The sequence below is a fragment of the Saccoglossus kowalevskii genome, chromosome 22, assembly GCF_978046115.1.
Source record: "Saccoglossus kowalevskii chromosome 22, keSacKowa6.1, whole genome shotgun sequence".
Taxonomy (NCBI): Eukaryota; Metazoa; Hemichordata; class Enteropneusta; family Harrimaniidae; genus Saccoglossus; species Saccoglossus kowalevskii.
Genome location: NC_140662.1, coordinates 22243147 through 22270248, shown reverse-complemented (window position 1 = coordinate 22270248; position 27102 = coordinate 22243147). Strand labels below are relative to the sequence as shown.

At 34.7% G+C, this 27102-nt stretch overlaps 1 protein-coding gene across 2 annotated transcripts in view; it reads right to left on the bottom strand.

Annotated features, from left to right (window-relative positions):
* Positions 1 to 27102, bottom strand: part of LOC100376677 (kalirin-like) — a 281580-nt gene that overhangs the window by 127342 nt on the left and 127136 nt on the right. For both annotated transcript variants that reach the window (XM_085496087.1, XM_085496086.1), the window contains 15 exons: positions 19460 to 19651; positions 19001 to 19170; positions 18278 to 18449; positions 17257 to 17400; positions 15901 to 16101; positions 15382 to 15501; positions 14847 to 15038; positions 14324 to 14588; positions 12565 to 12680; positions 9544 to 9666; positions 5094 to 5276; positions 3991 to 4179; positions 3191 to 3297; positions 2796 to 2865; positions 2486 to 2575 (listed from right to left, as the gene is read on the bottom strand). In XM_085496087.1, coding sequence (XP_085352213.1) covers positions 2486 to 2575; positions 2796 to 2865; positions 3191 to 3297; positions 3991 to 4179; positions 5094 to 5276; positions 9544 to 9666; positions 12565 to 12680; positions 14324 to 14588; positions 14847 to 15038; positions 15382 to 15501; positions 15901 to 16101; positions 17257 to 17400; positions 18278 to 18449; positions 19001 to 19170; positions 19460 to 19651 — 2334 coding nt within the window. The remainder of the gene's footprint in view (positions 1 to 2485; positions 2576 to 2795; positions 2866 to 3190; positions 3298 to 3990; positions 4180 to 5093; positions 5277 to 9543; positions 9667 to 12564; positions 12681 to 14323; positions 14589 to 14846; positions 15039 to 15381; positions 15502 to 15900; positions 16102 to 17256; positions 17401 to 18277; positions 18450 to 19000; positions 19171 to 19459; positions 19652 to 27102) is intronic.

The window sequence follows — 27102 nt, the reverse complement described above, 5'->3', positions numbered from 1 at the left end:
TTTATTTTGTGGCAAAGGTGATGCTAGAACTTGTCTTTTAGGTAATATCTCAAATGGTAATCATAATGTCTCAGAGAAATGCTGCCTCGTAAATTATTAAATATTAGACACAATTTAATGTTATGAAAATAATTTTGCATAATTTATGACACCGACAAATAACTGGAAAATGGTTCACTTAGTATAGGCATTAGAAGCAACAAGTATTTGAAGGATTCACCCCCTGTAACTAGACCTGCCTCCCCCTGGGTGGCATAATGGAATACTCCATGACTGACAGGTGATGAGATGGAGCGGTAATGTGCGTGAAAAATACTTTATTTAGTTTATGATCTGCCCATTTGACATTTATAAATGTAGGTACATTGAAAATATATTAATTTGATCTGCATTATTTATATTGTAAAAGGGATTCATTTTGGGATAAAGTCATGAAAAAAATAGGAAAATTATTTATTTGCAGGAGGAATTCAAATCAATGCAAATTTGAATTAGAATTCACTCAATGTACACAGTACAAAACAACTCATCAAATTTTTCCAAAATACAAATTTGTAAACATTTTGAATGCTGTAATTTTTTCACACCAAAATTCTGATAAAAACAGTGCATCTTTGTATGGAATTTTCCATCATGTATTTGTTAATTTTGGACCAAATAATAATTTGCTATTGACTAACTAGTCTTGATTGAGTTTAAAAAAAAAATCTTGAGAAAATGATGAGGTTTTTATTTTTCACCTGGTGACAAAAGTTGACTTTCACGTTCAATTCCTCTGACTTGGTGCCAAGCTCTATATTACACAAACATACTACATTTTTTTTTTTTACTTTTTTATTCGAATAAGATAAAGAGTTCGAATGAAAATTTCAAATCAATGAAAGAGAGAATGAATACTTTTAATTAAAAATGTTTGCATCAAAGCTCATTTAGGATACATTACTGAGCATTCAGTAGAATAATTTATTCCATGAACAAATAATGAATTCAAGTCACGGTACATGTAAGGCCATAGCACTTCTCTGATTGGTTTGTACAATCATGATGTCACTTCCTGTGTACTACTTAATTCTCTGATTAGATTATACATGTCACTTCCTATGCACCACTTGACTTCTCTGATTGGTTTAATGATGTCACTTCCTGTGCATCATTTGAAATAACCAGTTTATGTTTACCGATAGGGCATAATAATATTTTTTTTTTCCAATGTAAATGCATCACTTCAACGTTTTTCACTGACATTTTAACTTTTAAACCATCCACCAAGTAGTCCCCTTTATATTCTGTCACATGAAAATAACATCCAAACCATGACAAAACAAAATTAGTCTTGGAACAAGAATTTTCTGCATCAACACACCATCACTGCTATAACCCAACTAGTTCTGTGATGGATGTGACGACAGAAACAAAGCGCGGTGAAGATGTTAATGATAACCTAGGTGAAATTTCAATCGACTTGCACCTTTACGTTCTTCTAAATAATGGCCTCTTTGCTTAAAATGATCAAAATGTATGAACGTCAATTTGACACACCATAAACCGATATTTAATCTGGTTATCAGAGTTCTGATTTATTATCATTTTATTGCAGATGAAAATAGTGAGATTTAAACCACATGTTTCAAAAAATTTACAGCCATCAAAGTGAGTCATTAAATGAACCAGGTCATCCTACCCTGGGTTGTAAAATGAGCAATACATCAAAAATTATGTTATTACAACACTTCAAAAAATAAAGGACGCCCTCTAGAGGTCAAAAATGTAAATCTATTGTTTTGGATTAATTATTTTCTGTCACTCAACTATGAAGATACAGTTCTTTGCAAGCATATAAAGCACTTAAATATGAGACAGTGATTTCTGTTTTTGGTATAATACTTTGTAGTATTTCAGATTAAAGAGGATAAGGTTAATGAATTGTTTTTGGAGACAAAACAACTTCATCCATATTTCAAAGCATTCATATACCTATATGCATGTTCATGTTCACCATATTTCCCATAGTCAAACACGATAGCTGCATTTTTTTTTTTTTTCTGATCTCAACAGGGTTAACCTTGAGCAGCTTTACTTCAATGGTTGAAATGCACTCAATGAGGCGATAGTTATACATCATATATTATAATGGCAATATTGCATCAGAATTCAATGAAACAACACAAACGCAACAGTCAAAGACAAAACATTAGATGAGAAAACGCTATCATGTTTGATCTAGTAGAAGTGCATTTTCAATGAGACAAGAAACCTGCAGGTTACAGTGTCATGTGATATATTTTCGTCTGAGTACTTCATCAAATCTGCCATTTATCCTCATTCCCAGCTAGTAATGTCATAATAAGTAAAATACCCATACAAATATCTACAACAGCACAGCGAGGCAAGTTTGAGGTACGACAAAATCCTGAAAGAACTGTCACTTGGCACAAAGTTGTGAATTCACCAGTCATACAACACCAAAGAATACAAGTGAACATACCTCAAAAAATGTACCAGCTTGTTCTACCAGCAGCTTATTGGAGACAGCGTGGTTCTTGCAGTATGACACGTACATGTTGAATTTATCAGCCTAGAGTGAAGGTGAACACAAATAATGCTATCAACATGACAGGAATTTATCAAATCAAACGCAGATAAAATAATGTGATATGTAAGCACAGAAAACTGACTATAAACCTGACGATACCAGTGAGGGTCTAGGGAGTGAGCAGTTACGGTTTTTTCATACAAGATGTAACACTTTCAGGCTTCAGTAGAAACTTTTAATATGTATAACAAATCTTACTTACCCATGTTACAAAGCAATGACCCACGTCTTCAGGGAACACTTCATATTTCTCTAATTCTCTCAGAAAGATACTGTAATGCAAATAGAAAACATCTTAGTTTTTACATTAATAATACATTGTTATCGTTGTACCAATCAAATCAAACGTGTGTAAGAAATGACAAACCCATACTTAGACAAGCAATTTGAAATAATCTGTTTTTTAAGACACCTGAACAGAGGATACCCTATTTGCTCAAGTAGTATTGCATGTGCTTATTTAAATGAAGGAATGTCTGTGGTCAAAATAAATCATATTTTAAAAATCAAGCATACAATAAATTTTAAAACTTTCAAAATAAAAATATTTATTTTGTGAAAGGTAATTTGAATTTAAGAGTAATAATGTTGGCTTACCTGTCATGGAATTCAAAGATCTCTTCAATATTACCAAACACTATATCTTCCTTGCCATTCAGACCTTCTGGAGCTTCAGGAGATGTACGCATTTCAAATAAATAACTCTGGAAAAGGACAAACATATTTAAAGCACCTCAGTTGTAACAATAAAGTGTTTGAATTTTGTGAGAGAATTTCAGTCAGGGCAAAAATCTGTGTACACTCTGATCTTCAAAACAGTGTTGTGATATATCGTCACTTATATAACTTATTTAAATCATCAATAATTTAACAATCCACAGTTAGTAATTTGTAATTCACTGATTAAAAAATAAAAATTAATATTATGAACGCAGACTCCATAATGGCTTCAAAAGGAAAAGTACTTTCCGTGCAGCCATAGATAGTATTTTACATGGAGGGGGAATGGGGGGATGGGTTGTTTAATTCATTTTTTCCAGGGCTTTTTCATTCATACAATTCCATTAATAACGATGTAACTAGTGTTACGTCATATTTGTCTGACATCACCAAAGAAAAATTTAGAAACAAATGCAAATGAAGATGAGAAACAGTGACATATCTGGTTATGTGTCATATATTATACAGCCATTATGCATCAGAATTCAATGAAACAACACAAACACAACAGTCAAAGATAAAATATTTCATGAGAAGCGTATGAGAAGCATATCTTCAATAAGACAAGAAAACACAGAATACTGGCCCCAGTTAACAGACTCAATTGTCTGTACTCATCAGTTCGATAAGAACTCAACCCTGACTTCTATGAATCTGGTCAAATTTGATAACAGTACCTTGATGCAGCATTTCAAATCTCTGACGTAAGCTCTTTCAGTGTCCAGCAACTCAGCCATTATAAACTCTCGTTTTCTGGCAGATTTTCTCTTTTCTTCGTTTAATTCTTTGGCGGCATCTCGAAGTTTGATCTGAATTGTTGGGTCAAGTGCTTTACTGTCCAAAGACAGATCTTTACCATCTTCATCCTGTGAAAAATCATATGAACAATGTAGGCATTACGCACAACCTCTAAAAGCCACACATTCTGGTACTTTCCCAGTTGTCATTGAAGTTCATAAACAGTCAATACAGCCAAAATTTAAATATAGTTTTGAAAATTATTCCTGCAGCAGCACAAGAATACCCCCAAAAATACCAGGATGTATGATTGTCTTGTGATTGGAGTTATATTTGAATTTAATTTGTTGTTTTAACTATTCAAATATACAGATAAAAAATACAGTGATCAATAGTAATTAATTTGAATAACAGGTTACAATGTGTCATACACAATGCATGTCAAATAATTTGTTTACAAGAAATTCAACTGCAAGTTGTGCTATGTTGTTGCACTTTATTCTTTTCTTTCATTTTTCTGCACTTTTTTATTGCATTCTTCAATGTTTCTGGGAATGAACCCAAATTTTGGAGCCAACAGACAAGATTTGAGTCAATTTTAAGTTTTTACTCAAAAAATTTGGCTATTTTTGTCCCCAATCTTCTGAAGGAAAGTACCGATTATAAACGACAATATTTGTGATGAAATGGTGGTGAAATGATTAACTCAAAAATATAATCATTAATATGCATGTTATTTTTGAATCCACAGAACTGCAATCTACCAACATAAATTTTCCTTTGGTGTTCTTTAATTTCACTATACAGTAGGCTGGTTAGCTTTACAGATTGTTCAGTCAGCCGTCGGATAAATCGAATGAAAATCAACACCTTGGGATTTCTGGAATATCAAATTGTGTCTCTTCAGATTTGACTTTAGGCAGTGAGATTAATCCTATCAGAGGCATTTTATCAGATCAAATCTGACCCTGTGAACATCAAAATCTGATTAAACCAGGCTGAACATACGCATAATGTATAGCTGGTCATCGCAGTATCTTACCTCTGTAGTTAGGCCCAGAGCACTCTCTAAATTGGCTCTGTATTTGTCCATTCGCAGCGAGAAATCTTTGTAACGTTGGTCTACGGTGTCCACCCATGATTTGATACTGTTGGCATGTGAGTGTCCCTTGTCAACAAGACTATCCGCTAGTTGTATGAGTAGTTTTACTTTCTCTCGTGTTTCCTGAAAAATACACACCAAGGTCAGTTTCATTGTTGAAGACAATGTTAATTTTGTCTGTACCAAGGTTTAATTTTTGGTACATTTGACAAAATAAACCAGTGTCAATATCAGAAGCCAATGAGACAAGATGTCCATTTGCCCCAATATACGCAGCAATATCACTGTTGAAGCAAAATTTGTGTGGCAACAATACTAAGGGTGTTCACAAGAAGGGAACTGAAGCTGTTCTCCAGAAGGACCTTTAACCTTTTCACCACCAGACTTTCTCGCCCAAATTTGTCTGCACTTTTTTTTTTATATTCTATATTTCAGGAAATGAACCTGAATATAGAAGCCAACAGACAAAATTTGAGTTAGTTTTCAGTTTTTACTGAAGAAATTTGTCTATTTTTGTCCCAATCGTCAGAAGGAAAGTGCAGACTATAAACGGGACTATTTTGTGAATTTGTGATGAAAAGAGGGAACTGGTTGTGAAAAGGTTAAAGTTGATGTGACACAGTATGTTGAAGAAGCTATGATCACTGCTGAAAAAATTAAAACTCTTCCATCTTGGACTCAAAGTTATACTGTGAAATATTTTATTTTAGCTGGAATTAATTTTTGTTGAATGGAATTTATTTTCACTGATTTTTGACAAGTTGAATGTAAAATATAGGAAAAAAGGTATATTCGCTGGATTTTATTTTCACTAAATCATTCCTTCAGTGAAAATAGCAAACATTAATTCCAAGCAAAAATAAAGTATTCCACAGTATCAGTTTTACAGTAACACATATAGTATTACACAACACTTGCGTGAGTACACTGACACTGTCATAGATGAGAATATTTTACCTGAGATTTTTTTATTTTGTTTCTTTACATAGCCTTATTTTTTAATTTGATCCAAAATTAACTAACAATAAATTATTGAAAAATACATAAAAACTGCATCAACAAGTAGGCAGGTAAGAATTTTGGTGTTCAAAATGTGTTTCATTAAAAAGCCATGAATTTAAAATTCAAATTGGAAACAAATAAAACTACCTTAGCATGATTCTTCTTAGACATATCAAAACAAGCAGTTTGTTGTACAGTGTGTCGATGGTTATTGAAAACGACTGACCTCCAGGAAGTAGGATCAACATGTAAATTAATTAAGGGACATCAGCCAGAAAGGGGCTTGGTCGGAACAAGGTGATGGAATTGTGTTGTTTTAGACAGGATGTCAATGACATAATGTTTGGCAAATATTTACCTTATTACAACACCAGAATCTAATCTATGTTTACACACAATAGTTAAAATCCTGATATCCCTACAGACTGCTAACAATTATAGCATTAGGTCCAAGACCTTGTACTCTCTATATATATCTATATTTTGCATATTTACAGTTACCGAAATTAAACCAATGTTTAGGGAAGTGACAAAAAAAAAACTGCTATCGCTGATATTTAAGTTAGAAGGTTTAAAAATAAAAAATTATAAAAATCACATTATTGCAACTAAAATATACAATAGAACAGTTCAGTACAATTCTACAGGTGTTACAAGCATGTTATTTGAGTGGACTTTACCATTCAGTATGTAGGGGTGATAAGGTTACCAGGGTACGTGGGTGAATCATATCCTTGATAGTGAGGTAGGTTATCAGATTGGGTTACACATGACATATTTCGTGTTATGTTAGTTTAAAGAGTAGGTGTTGGTGGTTGGCGAAGTGAAATACAAATGTACGGAAATAACACTCCCAGTAATATTCATAAAAGAACAATGTAGTTTGCATGCCAAAAAAAGATTCATTTGGTTCATGAGAAAATATTGGTCGTCATTTCGCATCATGTTTGATAAGGGTCAGGGGTCAGATGATCACATGCAAAATGCAGTGTTTGTTTACATGTACTGCACTGCGTAAGAACTGCAATACTTGAAAATAATTGTGCAAATGTTATAATATTGCTCATTTGAAAGATTTGAAAACAATTTTTCACTTTGTTTTCTTTCTTCAAATAAATTTGCTCCATTGGTAGCACATATCAGTGTGTGTGCATGATCAAAATGAGATACGGTACATCTCAATCATTTACAATAAATACAATTTTTTTGTTTATCTGTCCTACTATTGGAGATAAGCTTCTAATAGCGATAAATTTATGTATTCTCATTATTGTTGGACAAACATGTCTGAAATTAAAATTATTTTCATGGTTTGATTCATATTTAAAATGCACTATCAAATAATTTATTTTAGCTGGAATTAATTTTTCGCTGTATGGAATTTTTTTTTTTGACAAGTTGAATGTAAATTTTTTTTCCACTGAATCACCCCTTCAGCAAAAAAAAAAAACGAAAATAAATTCCAAGCAAAAATAAAATATATATAATGTACACGAGCTGATCATAGAGAAGAGTTGCAATAAGAGACAACACAAATTTCGTAATTGTAAATTTACCAATAAAACTATCTAAAATTTCGCAAGAGACAACTTTTGGAGAAACTGTCAGGAAAAGGCAAAATTTAACAACAATGGAAATTATATTTTTTCCTGAAAACATTTTCTAGGAAGGCTAGAAACCATAATAAGCCATAGATTTGGGATGATGTTGATAATTTCTGAATTTTTTGATCGATCAGACTTATTCCAATTTAATAAATAATTACATGTTTACATCTTTATAGATGTTATGCGTAATTATCCTGCTCCAGCTTATATAGAAATCAATTTAAAACATTTTATCCCATGATTAGTTAAGTACTCAGTCACTGATTGGTTGGCCTCCGTCTGCTTGGAAGACGTCATGATGTTGTATTCCCCTTTTTAAAGTGGGTTACTTTTCACCTACTTATGCAACATTTGTGCTTTCATGACATTCTACAAGTCTCTGTAACTACCAGAAGTATACATGTGTAAACACATTTGAAGTGTTTCACAATAATTGGAGTTTACGTTGAAATATTGAACGAGTGATTCACAGTGACATGTTTTCAATTTTAAGTCCTATCTCATTTTGGGATGTGGCCGATTGAACTCAACAAGGAAATGAAAATTATTACTTGCTATATTATTATTACCTATGTTTTGAACCTCCAATTTGAAATCCCTATTGCCAGAAAAAAATAATGGTACTTCTTTACATAATTAATCATTTAACCTTTTAGCAAAAACAAACAAAACCCCCTTAGTATGTTTGTGAAAAACAAAACTGAGGATGCATGGCACTAACACCATCACCCTTCAACTCACCAATAAATGAGCTAACTCAGCCAATGTTGCCATCATCACAATATATTGATATACCTGATAAAGTATGTTTTTTTTAAGTGAGCAGATACTCCACTGTTGGAGTGGGTTGATTGGTTTGACAGGAAGGAGCAATCAATATTGCATTTCAGGAACCAGGAAGTGGAAGCCCGTAAGAATATGAATCACCTCACGACAGCTAAGCAAACTAGACATTTTTCTACTTATTATGAGAAAATATTGTATAGGAAGAAGTTGATTTTGGTTTTTTCCAAAGATGACAGTTATCAAAATTATTCTTATAATAGAGCTGTTTCCTGAGGTTTCCTGGTTGCTAAGCTACCATGCACGCAAAGGGAGGTCCATATGGACATGGGTTCACTTCCAGTCAGGAAAAAATACAGAGTTTAACCAGTTATTTTTACTATACCAGCTTCAGTTTTGTATCGCACAAATTGATTATGTATTTGACAGTTTATAAAGTTTTCATAAAATAAAATAAAATGTTTTAGTTTCATACACTCAAAATGGACAAAATATACCGGTAGTTTTGTCCCAATTTTATACGTACGTATAATTGAAAAATAATTCTAGGCTACAACATTCAAGCTTGAATATATTCAACATGCAAAAACGGACGAGTTGTAAAATAGACCCACGTTTAGGTAATCAGGCTTAGTAACATTACAACCATGAAACATGCCCAGGAAATCAAACCTTGAATATAGCAAGAAAAAAAAAATCCAAAATCTTTGCAAAACAAAACAACAGCAACTAATACTGTCTGATAGTCTTTTGACAGTCTGGAAATTGATAGAACGTTACACAGATGTACGATCATAGATTCATGATGATAATGCAATTGGTTTTCCCATTTCATATTTGTTTGAATTTGTAATCTATCGATGAGTGCAGACACACAGACAAACTTCTCTCAACTCAACTGCACAGAATTTCAAAAATTATATCCTCACAAAACTCTCTTTCCATATAATCCAATCCTGCACTTGATTCAAATTCAGATTATTTGTGATTCATCTCACCTTAGCAGTTCCTTTGAATTCGTTGTGTTCTTTGAGTAACGACTCGGTCTCTTCGGCACTCTCACCAACATTGGTATGCGTAGAAAGATAAAACTCACCGGTATCATAGATCCAATCTAATGCCTACAGGGAGATAAACGGTAAGAAACATTTGGTGCAATGCGAAATTACACGTACCAATTTATGGTGGCGAACGCAAAAACTGAAAAGCAATAAAAGCCAAGTGGTAAATTGAAAACATGTGACAAGATAGTGATTAATATGAGTACGAGGAATAGTACAAAGCATATTGACAGAAAGAACAGTTTCATTTCTCAGAATAGATAGCAGATACTAGTAATCTCTCAACTGACGTACGATTGCGTAAAAGAAATTAATTTAAAGTTTTTGAAACTTTTTGTCAACAATTTCACTAGCTAACCATTACTCCATGCATACAAATTAATACTAATAGCAAGCAATGACAAAGTTTGACACACTAACAAAAAGTAAGGAAATTGAAATTTGCTAACAGTCTATTTAAGAACATTCACCATCATATGGTTTAATTATTTAAGTATGGATGTCTGTTGAGGATGATGACGAGGGCTAGGATAGATAATTTCGCTTCAGCTAAGTGTGACCAGTAAAAATAATGAAATCACCTGACTGCCTGAAAAGCACAGTACATGCAAACACACTTTTGATACATTGTGTAATTTAATCTAAAGGATAAAAGATAGTTTCAGTCTGGAAAATCCTGATTCCTCAACACTTAATCTCTAAAGATTAGAAGATCGATGTACTTTTTGATGTATTGCTTTCACATGGTATGGTACAGTGTACTTTACTTAAAGTCGGTATTAATTTGGACAGATATCAAAAAGCTGTCTGTTCCTGGTGTATGCTTTATGGATAATCTGTATGACGTAAGAATTGTATACTTTATTTATATAACCTCTTTCAACAACAACAACAAAATTAGGAGAGAAATCCAAAATGATTGGTATCACTGAGAAACAACCATATAAATATGAAATACAGTTAGCAAGCTTGTAAAATGAAATCAAATGGCCGGAAACTATAAATGTACTTATTTAAGTATGTCGCATCAGGAAACTAAGATCAAGATGACTCCATGCGCCAATATACATGTATGTACCTGGGGATAAGTATTGAAATACGATTTATACACTAACAGAAAATTACCTCAGGTAAACTTTGGTAAGGATCCACAGGGGCAAGTGTTCAACTGAGAATGGTTGATATAGGAATACAGCATTTGAAAATTATCATAAAGTGAGGAAGGTAGTCATGTACAGTATTTAATCTGTTAGAAGCGCAATAGAAGTGAACATAAACCAAAGATTTCATTTATTGTTTGCAGAATCATTAAAATATGACCATAAACACACCTGAAATTTACACACGTGTATGCGCTACTGACAGAGCAAATACAATGATCGAAATACCGTAATTTCTGTGTTACAAGCACATATGCCTTCATTATAAACTAGATTATTATGATTACCCCGGTACTTGTTTTTTACCCTCGACATGTATCTGTCATTTACATGTATGTTACGCACATGCTACTATCAGAGCAAATATAGATTCTTTGAAAAAAAGGGGAGATGTGCAGCCATAGCAACAGGGTGTTAGCCAGCCACCAGTTCACCCACCAAACAGACTGGCAACTTTGACTTTGGACTGGATCTTTTTTCCCCTTTTTTTTTTCAATTGTTCTTTGATAATTTTACCAAAATATCTTGAAAACCATCAACATTTTCATGAAGTTGAATTGTTTTGGACTGGCAGTTCAAAATTCCTGGCTGATAGCCTGCATAGTTGACACAACGTACGAAAATGTAGTAACCATGTAGATGAATTTCCAGCAACAGAAATGTAAGCTCCTGTCATAAAGTCAAAGAAAGGGGGACACATACAATGTTTGAAGAATGAGGATGGGAGAAAGAGAAAGATTCAGAGAGAGATAATGAGGAGAATAGAGAAGAGATGGCATTGTTGAAAATGATGGAGACAAAATAAGATCTTGTGAAGCATATGTGATATGAAGATGAGTAGCATGGAAAGAAAGAAATGTCGCCATGATAAAGCATTGGAGCCACGATGACTCCTTAGTAAGTAAAGTTAGGCGTCTGGGGACAATTGAGGGACCACATTTCTCCTTGATGTGAATTCATATAATAGGAGTATAGACAGATTACTGTTGTTCAATGTCGTTGACAGCCCTCTTGTATAATATTGAGTTTATTTATAGGGTCATTACATGTATCATTGTTTTAAAGGTCACCATAATAACATGGTTACTGAACTCAATGCATCAAAAAAATTAGGGAGGGAACAATTATTATTTTGGGGAGAAAGTCGACCTGATATTTGGGGAGAAAATCAATCTGATATTTGGGAAGAAAATCAATCTGATATTTGAGGAGAAAGTCAAGGTATGTAGAGTCATTGAAAAAAGAAAAAGAATTGTAATGTCTAGGCACAATACTAATCAATTCACCAATTTTTTTTTTTATTTTCGTTCACTTTCTAAGTTAATCCTGTTCAACATCCTATTGCCTTGTCAGGAAATAGTTTTCTGTTAAATCAAAACATAGCAGCGTAGATTTGAATATATATACACAAGTCTTTCCAAACTTTTGATTGATATCAGAGTAAACTGCAAAAATATTTGTAAACAGGTTTTTTGGTTAGAAAGGTCTGGCACTGATTGGTTTCTATGGCAACATGGGACAGTATATCTATATCTATATATCACATATTTGATACAATGCAGCTTAAATTTGATGAAACAAAAATCAAATGACTCAATAAACAAACTCCTACTCATCACTAGAAGGCGAATTCTTAAAAACAAAATGGTCGACAAAAAATACCAATTGTAACTGTCGCATGTAATTCAGCTTCTGAATTTTTCTCATCTAATTTGAAATCCAAATGGCAGAGATGTTAACTAAAAGAGGAGAGTGAGAGAGAGAGAGAGTTAGATCAACACCATGACTGCAATCTTACCTGTTTTGCACTTTTCTCAAAAAGCACATACTGTTGACATTGATCGAGCTTCTTCTTTTTATGCGTCCAATGTTCCAACACAGAATTCTCTAAATTCAATAACTTCTCCAGGATGCCTGCAAATAATTGAGCAAATAAAACGCTATTAAAGTTGAACCTAATTGCAAGAACTTTTTTGACCTAAGGGTAGATGTGAAAGTAGGAAATTTCTTCACATCATTAAATTTTCAAGTAAGTACTTCATGGATCAAGCCTCATTACCCAGAAGTTAACACCAATATTGATATTTTCATAATTTTTGATAAAGGGTCTTAATATTACTCAGTCCCCGTGCATAATATAGTAGATACTGAACATAATATTGAGTGGTAGCCGTGCATGTCGAGACGCATGTCATGTATGGAAGACATATACTAATAACTGCAAAGGGACAATGTTAATAGATTATCAATTTATGTAAAGTCAGCATTTTATAACCACCAGGTTGTTTTTATGGGATACTAGTGTAATGGAATGACAGCAACGGCTTTTCTACCTGAGAAAGAAGTAAACAATGCAATGAATGTGAACAGAATGATTAAAAAGGAAACAAAATGTACCCTACCGTCCCATCAATGATGCAAAAATATCTCCCGAAAACTAACAGTAAATCATGACTGACTAAATGCAGACAACAAAATGATGACAAACACTAAAACAATGTATAACAATACTTCTTACGTAATACCATTTGATCAAGGACTTTACACCAGCCAGATAAAACCTACAGACACACATGCAGAGTAGCCACCGAAAGTAAAGACACACTCGGTGTCCTAATTCTGTACATTACTTTCAATCTCCGCCAGCCATCTTGAGTAATTAAGAAATGCAGCCCCATAAAACTAAATCATATTTCTGTCCCACTTATAACCAATAGGTGAACTTTCCACCTCTAATACTAATGAGAAAAGCCTAATGACAAATGCTGGCATATACTATTATGATTTGGTAGGGGTGGCAGGTACAATATGGAGGTCATTCCTTGACTTATTTATTTGTGTATTGACTATTTATAATTATTTGTTTTATCAGCTAGCTACTACTTTAATTTTGAAAGACAAATTTTCATAAAATACTTTAGCAGTGAAAATTTGAAATTTTGTTTCAATCAAAGTATGATGTGTGTGTCACCTTAGTATGCAATTTCTTTGCTGATTTTGATTAAATGAACTTTTGGATGAAATGAACATAATTATACATTGGCTGCAAGTCTTGATCAACATTGTGATACAAATGTAGAAAAACGTGATGAAAGTTGACAATGATGTTTAAAGGGTTATTGTAAAGTTGAGAGTTCTTTATAAAATTGGTTTTTCATAAATGGAAGATTAAAGTAAATAATTCAAATCTTCTAAGCAGGATTCCGACTAGGCAACCTTTTGCGACTTTTCCATTTTTTGAATTTGTTTTTCAAAAATAGTTGAGAAATTGCGATGGCGTATTTTACAAAAAAAGAACTATTGTCAAGTACATTTTTTTTTTTAGTGTAACCTTCCACACATATAGTCCAATGTCATGTTATTTTTAAAAGAGATACCAGAGGCCACCACGTTGAGAATACTAAGCAAACTCAAACCTTCAATATTTTTGCCTCAAATTTTTGGCAGGAAAATAATCTAAATGAGAAGTAGTTAAAGTTCATACAATCGCATATTTAATTGGGGCCATAATAAAGCATATAGAATATATACCATTAAGCAGGAGAAATCTTTCCTACCTTTGACGGTTATCTCAGGGCCAGTACTACCCCTGTTGATAATTGTCCCAGGCTGATTATAGTTGCTTCGATTCACATATTTCAGAAAGACTTCAGCGTTTCGTCTGGCTAACGTACAGGCCTTCAAAAAGGCTTCCTTCTGCTCAAGGTGCTTAGTGATCTTTTGGTTTATGTGCTGTTCGCTGGTTGGTCCTTTCTCTCCTCCACCACACCAGTCCTCATCACGTTTGTACTCAACTTCCAGGCTTTCTAACACCGAACACACCTGTGGGAAATTTGGTAAGTTAGTTAGAAACTTTACAGAAAGAATATTTTGTAACAGCCATCATTTCACTTGCTACATATAACAGGAAGTCACGACGAGTTTCACTAATTACTGCCCCATCAACAAAGATGTAAAATCATCAAATAAAAAACACCAAGAAGAAGGTAGGACTTGTTAAATCACTGTTCTACTTTATTTTCAACTAAACGCTACAGTACATCAAAGCATTGAAATAAACTCTACAAACAAAACATTCACCTGTTCTGAGGTTTTGTAGAAATTCACAGCAGCCGTTACAAGTTTGTGTCGGTCCTCAGCTCGCATAATTAGCTGTTGCCAACGATGTTCAATGTTGTCCGAACAAAGTCGAATGGTCTCAGGATCATAGTGATTACTCAAAATCAGAGTGTCAGCCTTCTGTTGCAGCTGAGTTGCACTACAATGGGTTTTCTAGAGAAACAAAACACAATCATTAAACTTACGTATCAGAGAAACATAACAGTAATCCACTCTACTAGGTTTCTAAAATCTACATATTATGATGAAAAATGTAATACCAAACAACTGTTAACATAAGAGATGCACGTCTTAAAGAGCAAATACAATATCTGAGAACAAATACAATATCTGAGAGCAAAAACGTTCCCAATAACTGATTCCTTTGTTTATTTTGAAGTATTTCACAATGCCCAGAGTTAAGTGTCAGACAAGGAAATATCTTCATAAAAACAAAATCATAAAGATTTCTGCCTGTAGAGGGCACTAAACTTGATACACATGTCTGTATTCTTACCTCAATTGCAACTTTAAATTGTTCGTGGTCTTTCTGTAACTCTTCAGCCTCTTTTAATGACGTTGGTAAAATGATTGTCGCTGATAGCATGGCTTCCCCATTGCGAATCCAACCAAGCACCTGATATATGGAGCATATAATATAACCACATTATTATTGTAACACATACTTTACTTTCCTAGTATAGCCCCCTCTCTGGTGAAACAAAAATGGTTGAAATTGAGAGCGTTCATTTATAGCATGTGGGTGGATGGAAACTGAACTGAGAGGCTTTACATACGAGCAAATGGTGGGGTGTACTAGTAGTGCTATGGCATAGCTCTATATATGCCGTAGATGGTATGCTCAAACGCACTAACCCTTAATCAGTCGTGCTTAGAATGAATTACATTTAAATTTGGATACAAGAGTTCACACAAGTTCTGAGTTGTCTAGAACAAATAGAATGTTGTTATTTACTTTGTTGTTTACTTAGTGAAAGTTGATGTTCCAACTATATATGTACGTAACAAAACTTACCTGCTGAGCATCGGCTTCAAAGTGTCGAAGATGTGCACACTGTTCTAATTTGACTCGTCTCAATTCAGCTACATCTTCTAAGTCTAAATGTTTTTCATGTAGAAATTCTAGGAGCACTTGTACTCTCGTCTGCGCATCATACTGACTGTCGGCCATTAATTGCACACCAGTCGTTTCCAGTACTTGGTACAACTCCTGACCCTGTAAGAAATATGTAAATTGTTCACACACAAGTTTTTTGCACACATGTAGTCCACCATAGAGGGCATTTACACCCATACAAAGCTCATACACAAGTTATGCAATGGTTCAGACTGAGCTCAGTCCACCATAGAGGGCATTTACACCCATACAAAGCTCATACACAAGTTATGCAATGGTTCAGACTGAGCTCAGTCCACCATAGAGGGCATTTACCCCATACAAAGCTCATACACAAGTTATGCAATGGTCCAGACTGAGCTCAGTCCACCATAGAGGGCATTTACACCCATACAAAGCTCATACACAAGTTATGCAATGGTCCAGACTGAGCTCAGTCCACCATAGAGGGCATTTACCCCATACAAAGCTCATACACAAGTTATGCAATGGTCCAGACTGAGCTCAGTCCACCATAGAGGGCATTTACCCCATACAAAGCTCATACACAAGTTATGCAATGGTCCAGACTGAGCTCAGTCCACCATAGAGGGCATTTACCCCATACAAAGCTCATACACAAGTTATGCAATGGTCCAGACTGAGCTCAGTCCACCATAGAGGGCATTTACCCCATACAAAGCTCATACACAAGTTATGCAATGGTCCAGACTGAGCTCAGTCCACCATAGAGGGCATTTACCCCATACAAAGCTCATACACAAGTTATGCAATGGTCCAGACTGAGCTCAGTCCACCATAGAGGGCATTTACCCCATACAAAGCTCATACACAAGTTATGCAATGGTCCAGACTGAGCTCAGTCCACCATAGAGGGCATTTACCCCATACAAAGCTCATACACAAGTTATGCAATGGTCCAGACTGAGCTCAGTCCACCATAGAGGGCATTTACCCCATACAAAGCTCATACACAAGTTATGCAATGGTCCAGACTGAGCTCAGTCCACCATAGAGGGCATTTACCCCATACAAAGCTCATACACAAGTTATGCAATGGTTCAGACTGAGCTCAGTCCACCATAGAGGACATTTACACCCATACAAAGCTCATACACAAGTTATGCAATGGTCCAGACTGAGCTCAGTCCACCATAAAGGGCATTTACACTCATATAAGTTCATACACAATTTGTAAATAGGTTGAATGATCAGTTTACACCCATATGTAATTTGTAACCACCTCATACTTACCCTCTGCAGAAGGTCAAACGTTTGATTTTGTATATGTGACACGTTCTCAACATGCATCTGTAATAAATATTCGGCAGCCGTGATATCAGGACCAAGCTCTGTGTTCTGCATCTCTGTTGTCCATACCTCAAGTCTGGTGGAAAGCTGTGGAGGAAAGTGAACAGTTACTAAGCAACTACACACTCATCCAAGATTATACAGAGCAAGTTTTGAATTTTGATACAGACTTTTCCATTCACTGTAAGATTTGGCGTAATGCATGAATGGCGTGGACCGAATGTTTGTAGTTAAAAATGAACGATTTGGGTTTGAATTTGAATTTTCATTTGTATAACTCAATGTTGAGATACCCTTAAATCTTAATGTGAATACCACATTATTGGGGGTGGAAATACTCCAAAATATTTTTGCATCACTACAACACTATGACTTTTGTTCTTTTATTTCAATTACATTTCTGCTCACACCTGGAAGTGTATATTTATTCTTATCCCCAGAGTTGAATATTGATGTGACGAGTTTAAAATGACAAGAACAATACTATTAAAACCTCAAGTCACGCAACCAGGTTGGTAATTCTTGTTTAACGGTCGTACATATCTATTCTGGTTTTCCCATTTGACGTTTAATGGACAAAATATAGCAAATTTGCACTATTATTAGACACTATGGTCAAATAAGTAATATTTTAATGATTCAGTATCCAACAAATGCACTATTGGATATGTGCTTCTAAATAGAATAAATAAATTATACAATTAATATTTATAAATGTAGCATAAAATCACTTCATTAATGTTCATGGCCACATGTTGAGTGACCTAAAAGCGTAACAAAAAAATAACTTATAATATAGCCAGACTTGAAAAAAAAATCTCTATAGTTAGTTTTATATAATTCTTTTTTTTTTGCGAGAGAGAACTTGATTCCATGTACAAAACAACTTTAATTTTTCCATAATTTTGAATTAACAATACACCCATCAAAACAAACATGCGCATACAAAGGTTGCCACACTCACCTCTAAAGCTTCTCTTTCAAATTGTCTAAGTTGTAAACACAGTTCAAGTTTAAGTTTTCTTGAAGCCCATAATTTATCCAGCTCACGTCTATTTTCCTCCAGATTATGGATAATTCCATCTATGTGCCCATAGGCGTTGTGATGAGAGTTACCAGTCTCCATGGCAACATGCCTGGGATGGAAGGAAAAAATTTGAAAAGGATGAGATGAACACCAAGTTTTTGAATAATTCTATTGTGTCAAAACATTTGTTCCAACAAATTAAATATTAATATTCAAATTACATGAGTAGTTACAAAATGAGAAGCATTAACAAAGTAAAACTCAACACTGAGACTGGATGGAAAAATACAAAGAAATAAACAAGCAGGCTGTCAGCTGAGGTAGCTCCGCTGTTAGCAATGCACATTTCAATTAAAGAACAGAAGATATCATTAGAAAATGAACGATAGGTATAGTATCAAAGCGATCAGACTTGCTGTTTTCAACAAGAAGTCAAAAATATCACTTTTCACCAAAAATATTCACTAAAATTAGATAATTAAAGATATCATTACAAAATGAACAAATCTGAGAGAGGTCCACATGTAGTACCTATATATGTAATATCAAAGCAATCGGACTTGCGGATTTTAAAAGATGTCTAGAATATCACTTTTTACCAAAAAAACAACAAAAATATTCACTAAAATTAGAGAATTAACGATAAACACTCTCTCTTACCTCAATGCATCTATTAAATTTTGTCCCTCGCTTATTGTATTAACACAAGCATCCACCGTTATCTGCTGCCGATGTTCGAATCTGTCAAGTAAATCTTCGCTTCCTTCTACCGTCTCTGACAGCTCGTCCGATTCCAAGTTCTCTTTCAATTCGGTAAACCACAATTGCAACTAAGAGAACAAGAGATGATGAACAGTCACAAAGGTTACCACAGGCAGCTTTTGTAACAACTCACACAGAAAATAAACTTACACAAGTTTTTCCATATTTTCTAAAACGTTTGGGTTTAATCCTTGCAGTTAATATGAATATATAAAAGGGGTTTTGTGTGTTTGTATGATTTCTTTGTTAATTTAGGTCCAATTGGCTACTTATTAAATAAATATCAGTTGTTGAAACTGAAATAGATTTACTTTATTAACTGAACAGGTCCTTGAATTGAAAGGAGTTGAGGCTTACCTCTTTGGCATGAGTGTGAAAGGTCACTGACATATGAAGGAGCTGCCTCCTTCTTTCTGTCCGGTCCACAAAATCATGTATCCGGTCTTCCAAAAGCCTGGCTACTTGATAGATATCTTCTGGATCACACTCACCACTCTGCGCCAAGTGTTCAGCAGCTTCTAATAATTTATTCGCATTTGTGAATGTATTCTGGAAGAATAAATAATATCAGATTTGTTAATGTGACTATCTTCAGTTTTGGCTCTTCCACCTGTTAGAGGAAGGAGACCTGTGGAATTGACTATTTGTGGAATTTTGTCCTTGAGTACATAGGAATTCTGTCCTGCCGAGCTTTAGACATTTTTTCATGTGGAATTCAAGGATTATGCCTCCTGGAATGTTGTCTTAATTGTCAGCAACATACAAGGTGCTTTAACCAAAACCTAGTAATATGAACTACCGAAATACTACTAGTATATACTATATAAGAACTACTGTAAAATACTTTATTTTCACTTGGAACTGATTTTCGCTGAAGGAATGATTCAGTGAAAATAAAATCCAGCGAATATACCTTTTTCCTATATTTTACATTCAACTTGTCAAAAATCAGTGAAAATAAATTCCATGCAAAACACCAAAAAAGTCTTTTAAGCGAAAATTAAATCCAGCTAAAATAAAGTATTTTACAGTATGAAGCAGACAGGGTTGGAGTACTTTTCCCACACTAATGTTTAATACATGCTGCAGACCATGCAATCAAAATATACATACAGCATACAAACATTCTGAATTTATTTTCATACTGACAGCACACATAGCAGTCATACATATCGTAAAGACTTTCAGATTTAAAGATTTTTTTTTCTCATAAGCCACTAAATCTCCAAATCATACAAATTTCTGTGAAAAAAATGGTGTATTCTTGAATTCTACAGAAACAATTATCAAATGAACCTAAATCAAATATGACGCAGTACCCAGAACCCATGTCAAATATGACAGTACCCAGAACACATGTCAAATATGACGCAGTACCCAGAACACATGTCAAATATGACGCAGTACCCAGAACCCATGTCAAATATGACACAGTACCCAGAAACCATGTCAAACATGACACAGTAGCCAAAACACATGTCAAATATGACGCAGTACCCAGAAATCATATCAAATATGACACAGTACCCAGAACCCATGTCAAACATGACACAGTACTCAGAAATCATATCAAATATGATGCAGTACCCAGAACACATGTCAAATATGACGCAGTACCCAGAACACATATCAAATATGACGCAGTACCCAGAAATCATATCAAATATGACACAGTACCCAGAACCCATGTCAAACATGACACAGTACCCAAAACACATGTCAAATATGACGCAGTACCCAGAAACCATGTCAAACATGACACAGTACCCAGAAACCATGTCAAACATGACACAGTACCCATAAACCATGTCAAACATGACACAGTACCCAAAACACATGTCAAATATGACGCAGTACCCAAAACACATGTCAAATATGACGCAGTACCCAGAACCCATGTCAAATATGATGCAGTACCCAGAACACGTGTCAAATATGACGCAGTACCCAGAACCCATGTCAAATATGACGCAGTACCCAGAACACGTGTCAAATATGATACAGTACCCAGAACCCATATCAAATATGATGCAGTACCCAGAACACGTGTCAAATATGACACAGTACCCAGAACCCATATCAAACATGACGCAGTACCCAGAACATGTGTCAAATATGACGCAGTACCCAGAACATGTGTCAAATATGACGCAGTACCCAGAACATGTGTCAAATATGACGCAGTACCCAGAACCCATGTCAAACATGACACAGTACTCAGAACCCATGTCAAACATGACACAGTACCCAGAACCCATATCAAACATGACGCAGTACCCAGAACACGTGTCAAACATGACACAGTACCCAGAACACATATCAAACATGACGCAGTACCCAGAACACATGTCAAATATGACGCAGAACCCATGTCAAATATGACACAGTACCCAGAACCCATGTCAAACATGACGCAGTACTCAGAAACCATATCAAACATGACACAGTACTCAGAAACCATATCAAACATGACACAGTACCCAGAACACATATCAAACATGACGCAGTACCCAGAACACATATCAAACATGACGCAGCACTCAGAACACATGTCAAATATGACACAGTACCCAGAACCCATGTCAAACATGACACAGTACTCAAAAACAATATCAAACATGACGCAGTACCCAGAACACATGTCAAATATGACGCAGTACCCAGAACCCATGTCAAACATGACAGAGTACCCAGAACACACGTCAAATATGACGCAGTACCCAGAACACATGTCAAATATGATGCAGTACCCAGAACACATGTCAAATATGATGCAGTACCCAGAACACATGTCAAATATGTCGCAGTACCCAGAACACATGTCAAATATGGCGCTGTACCCAGAACATGTGTCAAATATGACGCTGTACCAAGAACACATGTGAAATATGACGCAGTACCCAGAACACGTGTCAAATATGACACAATAACCCAGAACACATGTCAAATATGATGCAGTACCCAGAAAACATGTCAAATATGATGCAGTACCCAGAACACATGTCAAATATGACGCAGTACCCAGAACACATGTCAAATATGACGCAGTACCCAGAACACATGTCAAATATGACGCAGTACCCAGAAAACATGTCAAATATGACGCAGTACCCAGAACACATGTCAAATATGACGCAGTACCCAGAACACATGTCAAATATGACACAGTACCCAGAACACATGTCAAACATGACACAGTACTCAGAAACCAGAAAAGCAATTATAAGCATTAAACAAAATGTTGAAATTTTGTTTTTGTTTTTTCAGTTTTGTGGGAGGAAATGGCAAGAAAAATGCATGGAGAGTGAGTAAGTGCACAACACAAGAAACGATATGACAATCCAGAACTAGAAGGTTCAGTTCATTCACTGCTTATATTTTGAAGTTTTTGTTGTTGTTTTTTCTCAAAATATTGTTGTAAACAATTACATTTGTTTTTCTCCTCTACCAAACATTTTTTTTTTTAACAATTTACATAATATATATGTTTTGTCTCTACTACCGGTACACGTAGTTGAGTACATCAAAGCAAAAGATTCTGCCAACCAAGGAATACATGGGACATCCCAAGAGAATACGAGTTCCCACTCACACTACATTTGATCTAGACATGGTACATTTACTTTTATAGCTCATTTCAACTTTCGATCTAACTTTATGGGAGCTGAAAATGAACAGTAGAGAGGGTTAGTTCAGTTGGTAACTTTTCACACCTCATTATGTACTATTGTGAACTCATGTAATGCAGTAAACATGACAATTAAACACTTAGCCGTAGAATAAGGAGCTGCCAGAGAAAGAAATGAGTTATTACATAGATTTTGTTCTCATAGTAAAATAAACTACTCGTATACACTGTGAAAGTCTCTGGATCATTGGTATTATATCGGTAACTATCGTATTTGCTCCATACACTTACGTAATTGGAGATGTTCTAAGGTAAAAATAAGTAACATTTTAATGATTTTGTATACAACAAATGTGATTTGGGATTTATATGCTTTTCTATTGGAGATGTGTGTACTAGCAATTTAACAAATACAGTAGGTATGTTAAATCTGAGCCTCATAAGTGCAACTTATTTGGTCAGTGGCATCACTATCATTTTCAGTGACATCACCAACTTGCTCAGTGACATCACGAACTTGCTCATCAGTGACATCACGAACTTGCTCATCAGTGACATCACGAATTTGCTCATCAGTGACATCACGAACTCGCTCATCAGTGACATCACGAACTCGCTCATCAGTGACATCACAAACTTGCTCATCAGTGACATCACAAACTTGCTCATCAGTGACATCACAAACTTGCTCAGTGACATCACAAACTTGCTCAGTGACTTTACCAACTCGCTCAGTGACATCACAAACTTGCTCAGTGACTTTACCAACTTGCTCAGTGACATCACAAACTTGCTCAGTGACTTTACCAACTCGCTCAGTGACATCACAAACTTGCTCAGTGACTTTACCAACTCGCTCAGTGACATCACAAACTTGCTCAGTGACTTTACCAACTCGCTCAGTGACATCACAAACATGCTCAGTGACTTTACCAACTCGCTCAGTGACATCACAAACTTGCTCAGTGACATCATGAACTTACTCAGTGACATCATGAACTTGCTCAGTGACATCATGAACTTGCTCAGTGACATCATGAACTTGCTCAGTCACATCATGAACTTGCTCCGTGAAATCACCATTATGGCCACAACACTTTCGGTCGCAACTATTTATAATATTTACTAGTAAATCTATGTCACATAATTCATATACTAATAAATTATTGTTCACATGTTACAGGTTATAAGTAAATAAATATACCGTAAATATGCTGTGTTAGTAATGTATGAGTTATAAGGAAATAAATAGAAAAAAACCATGCATTTACCATAAAGGACAGTGTGCCATTATTACTGCCTCAGCCATTTTCACTGTGCCATTACCTGTGTTATTTCCTGTGTAATTTATATCCACTCGATATGCCATTTTTACTGTGCACCAGAGCAAACATGATATACTGTGGAATACTTTATTTTCGCTGGAATTAATTTTCGCTGAAAAGGCTTTTTGGGCGTTTTGCTTGGAATTTATTTTCACTGATTTTTGATGAGTTTAATGTTAAATATAGGAAAAAAAAGTATATTCGCTGGATTTTATTTTCACGGAATCATCCCTTCAGCGAAAATAGCAAACATAAATTCATAGCGAAAATAAAGTATTCTACAGTATTTAATTTAAATATGGTCCATGATTTGAATGACTAGAAAAAAATTGGCCTCTGGTAATAGCCCCAATGTTCTAATCATAAAGTCAGAGAATCAGGCAAATGACAAAATATTGTAGCACTATAGCAGTGAAGATTTCACTTGGATCCTAAAATCAGACTGTCATATGCAGTGATTTGAAAGTTACATTCCCACTTTATATTACCGATATAAGCAGAAAATGCTCTGATCATTCAGATCACCATGGGGAATGATATTTACTGGTAATCAGTTACTTCGGCTACAATACATGAAATATATAGCCGGCACCATAGACAATTACAGTATTGTTGGCAACCACCTGAACTTGACAGAAAGAAGGTCACGGTGTCTAATCTCCAAATCAAATAATTTTCATTGCTGTAACCATTCAAGGTTATTTGCAGGTGTACATTTTGACTGTTTGTATGGCTTCCTTTAAGTCTTCTGAATTTGATTTTAGGATTTTACAAAGTGTACAGGGTCAGTGGGAAGCTTTCTGCAGATCATACAAAGTGGAATTACTGTAATTTTAAGTTGGGATAAGAAATTAACAGTTAATAGTATTCACAGATAAACAGATTGGAAATTAGGTGTCTAATGTTAGCATGGAATAATATATATTTAGACCTTATTGAGATCAGCAGCAACAATGTTGCTGCAAATAACCCCCATGAGAACTTGTAAGAAAACACATGTATACATATATTGCATTGATCAGAGGATTTATATCAGATAATACATTGACTTGTGACATATATGTTATGTATATGTCAATACCAGGGCACACACAAGTTCAGACAAAGGAGACTTCAAATAAAAGATTCATGAATAGTCACAAAGCTCTATGCATGATTAGAAATAAAGTAAAAACCAAAACCATGTCTAGAACCAGTAGGACCGTGTACACAATCCAAACGTCTCACCTTAAACAGGAAACAAGATTACTGAACACCCACATACATACATACAGGAAGGCATCACACCCTGGTGCCAATGTCAGAGTTAATTGAGTGGTGTAATTGAAAGAATAACTCAAGCCAAGTTGAGAACAAAGAATCACACCAAGGTGTCAATACACAGCCTCCTATTGTTGACAAGCACTTGCAATTCTATTGTCTGAGTCAGCTGACTTCATAAATAAACAAATATACACCTGTCTTTAATTGGAGTGGAGTACCAATACTGTAAATATACTTTAGCTGGAATTCATTTTCAATGAAAAGACATTTTTGGTGTTTTTGTATGGAGTTTAACTTCACTAATTTTGACAAGATGTAAAATATAGGAAAAAAACATTCACTGGATTTTATTTTCACTGAGAAAATAAAGTATTCTGCAGTAGATAGTCAGGGGCTGGTGGGTTAGTGAAGTTTATGTTTAACTATTAGAAAAACAAAAGGCCATAGCTAAAAAAAAAAATGACAACAGAAACGCTGCACTGGTTAACAGATGGCTCAAGTTCAAAAGTTCAATAGAGGTCATTAACACCACAACACCATTAAAAACAGTGACTAAAAATATTCATCATGAATTTGACAATTTTCCCAGGCTCTTAGTTCTTGTATAAAATTGTATTCCAGACTATTATTTTGGATAACAGTCAATGATGACATAAAGTAAACTTGAGGATAATTGGTAATTTTGAAAGCATATATCTCTAATAGAAGTGAGGATAGTACTTGCTCTATTACTAGTAGTACCACACACACGTAAATTACAGAAGTGGTTCTGTGAGGAAAATAAGTTATGCAATTTAATATTTGCATTTATTATATGGTAGATAATTTGTATTACTGTTATACCATCGTCCACTATCAGTTTCATAGCTGTTCAGATATGTGGATTCACTATGTTGCAAAATATGTACCTTGAAATTTCAATCTGCTGTGATATTACAAGTTTAATTATCACTGTTAGGAATACTTACAATTTGATGACTTTGTGGGATTCATAGTCGGACAAGATTTTGTGAAAGTTATTGTAAATTCTTATTTTTTAATACAGGCATACTCGTAACAAATGTGAAATCGACGCCGACTCAAAATTTTACATTTTCTTTGATTCACAGATCTATATCGGTTTATAGTATATTGCCAAATTTTAGAATTTCAAAAACACACATTTTTAGCGAATTGTGAGAAAGAATAATCCTAGGGTATCAGTTAAGATTAGACAGGGAGTAACATATCTTTCTGAATAAAAACAAAACAGGTACTTTCTTGATATCTTATTGTTGCAAGCAATCTCTCAAAATATGATATACTGAATATTTGTATTACGATTTCCAGTACACATGTATGTCAATTGACAAAATACTAATACTAATATGTTTTTTTTTTTCACAAAGATCCAAAGAAGCTTTAAGGGTGCTGATCATTGCGCAGCACAGTACATGTTTGAATTTCATGTAAACAAACATGTATTTTACACTCATTGCAGACATTGCTATATCGATCAGGATACAGCGCGACAACAAATGCTTATAAAGTACACAGCAGCCAAATAACATAATACTGTAGAATACTTTATTTTCGCTATTTTCGCTGAAGGAATGATTCCGTGAAAATAAAATCCAGTGAATATACTTTTTTCCTATATTTCACATTAAACTCATGAAAAATCAATGAAATTAAATTCTAAGCAAAACCCCCAAAAAGCCTTTTCAGCGAGAATTAATTCCAGCGAAAATAAAGTATTCCACAGTACCGGTAAAAATAAAAGTGTACCTCGTAATAGTTGTGAT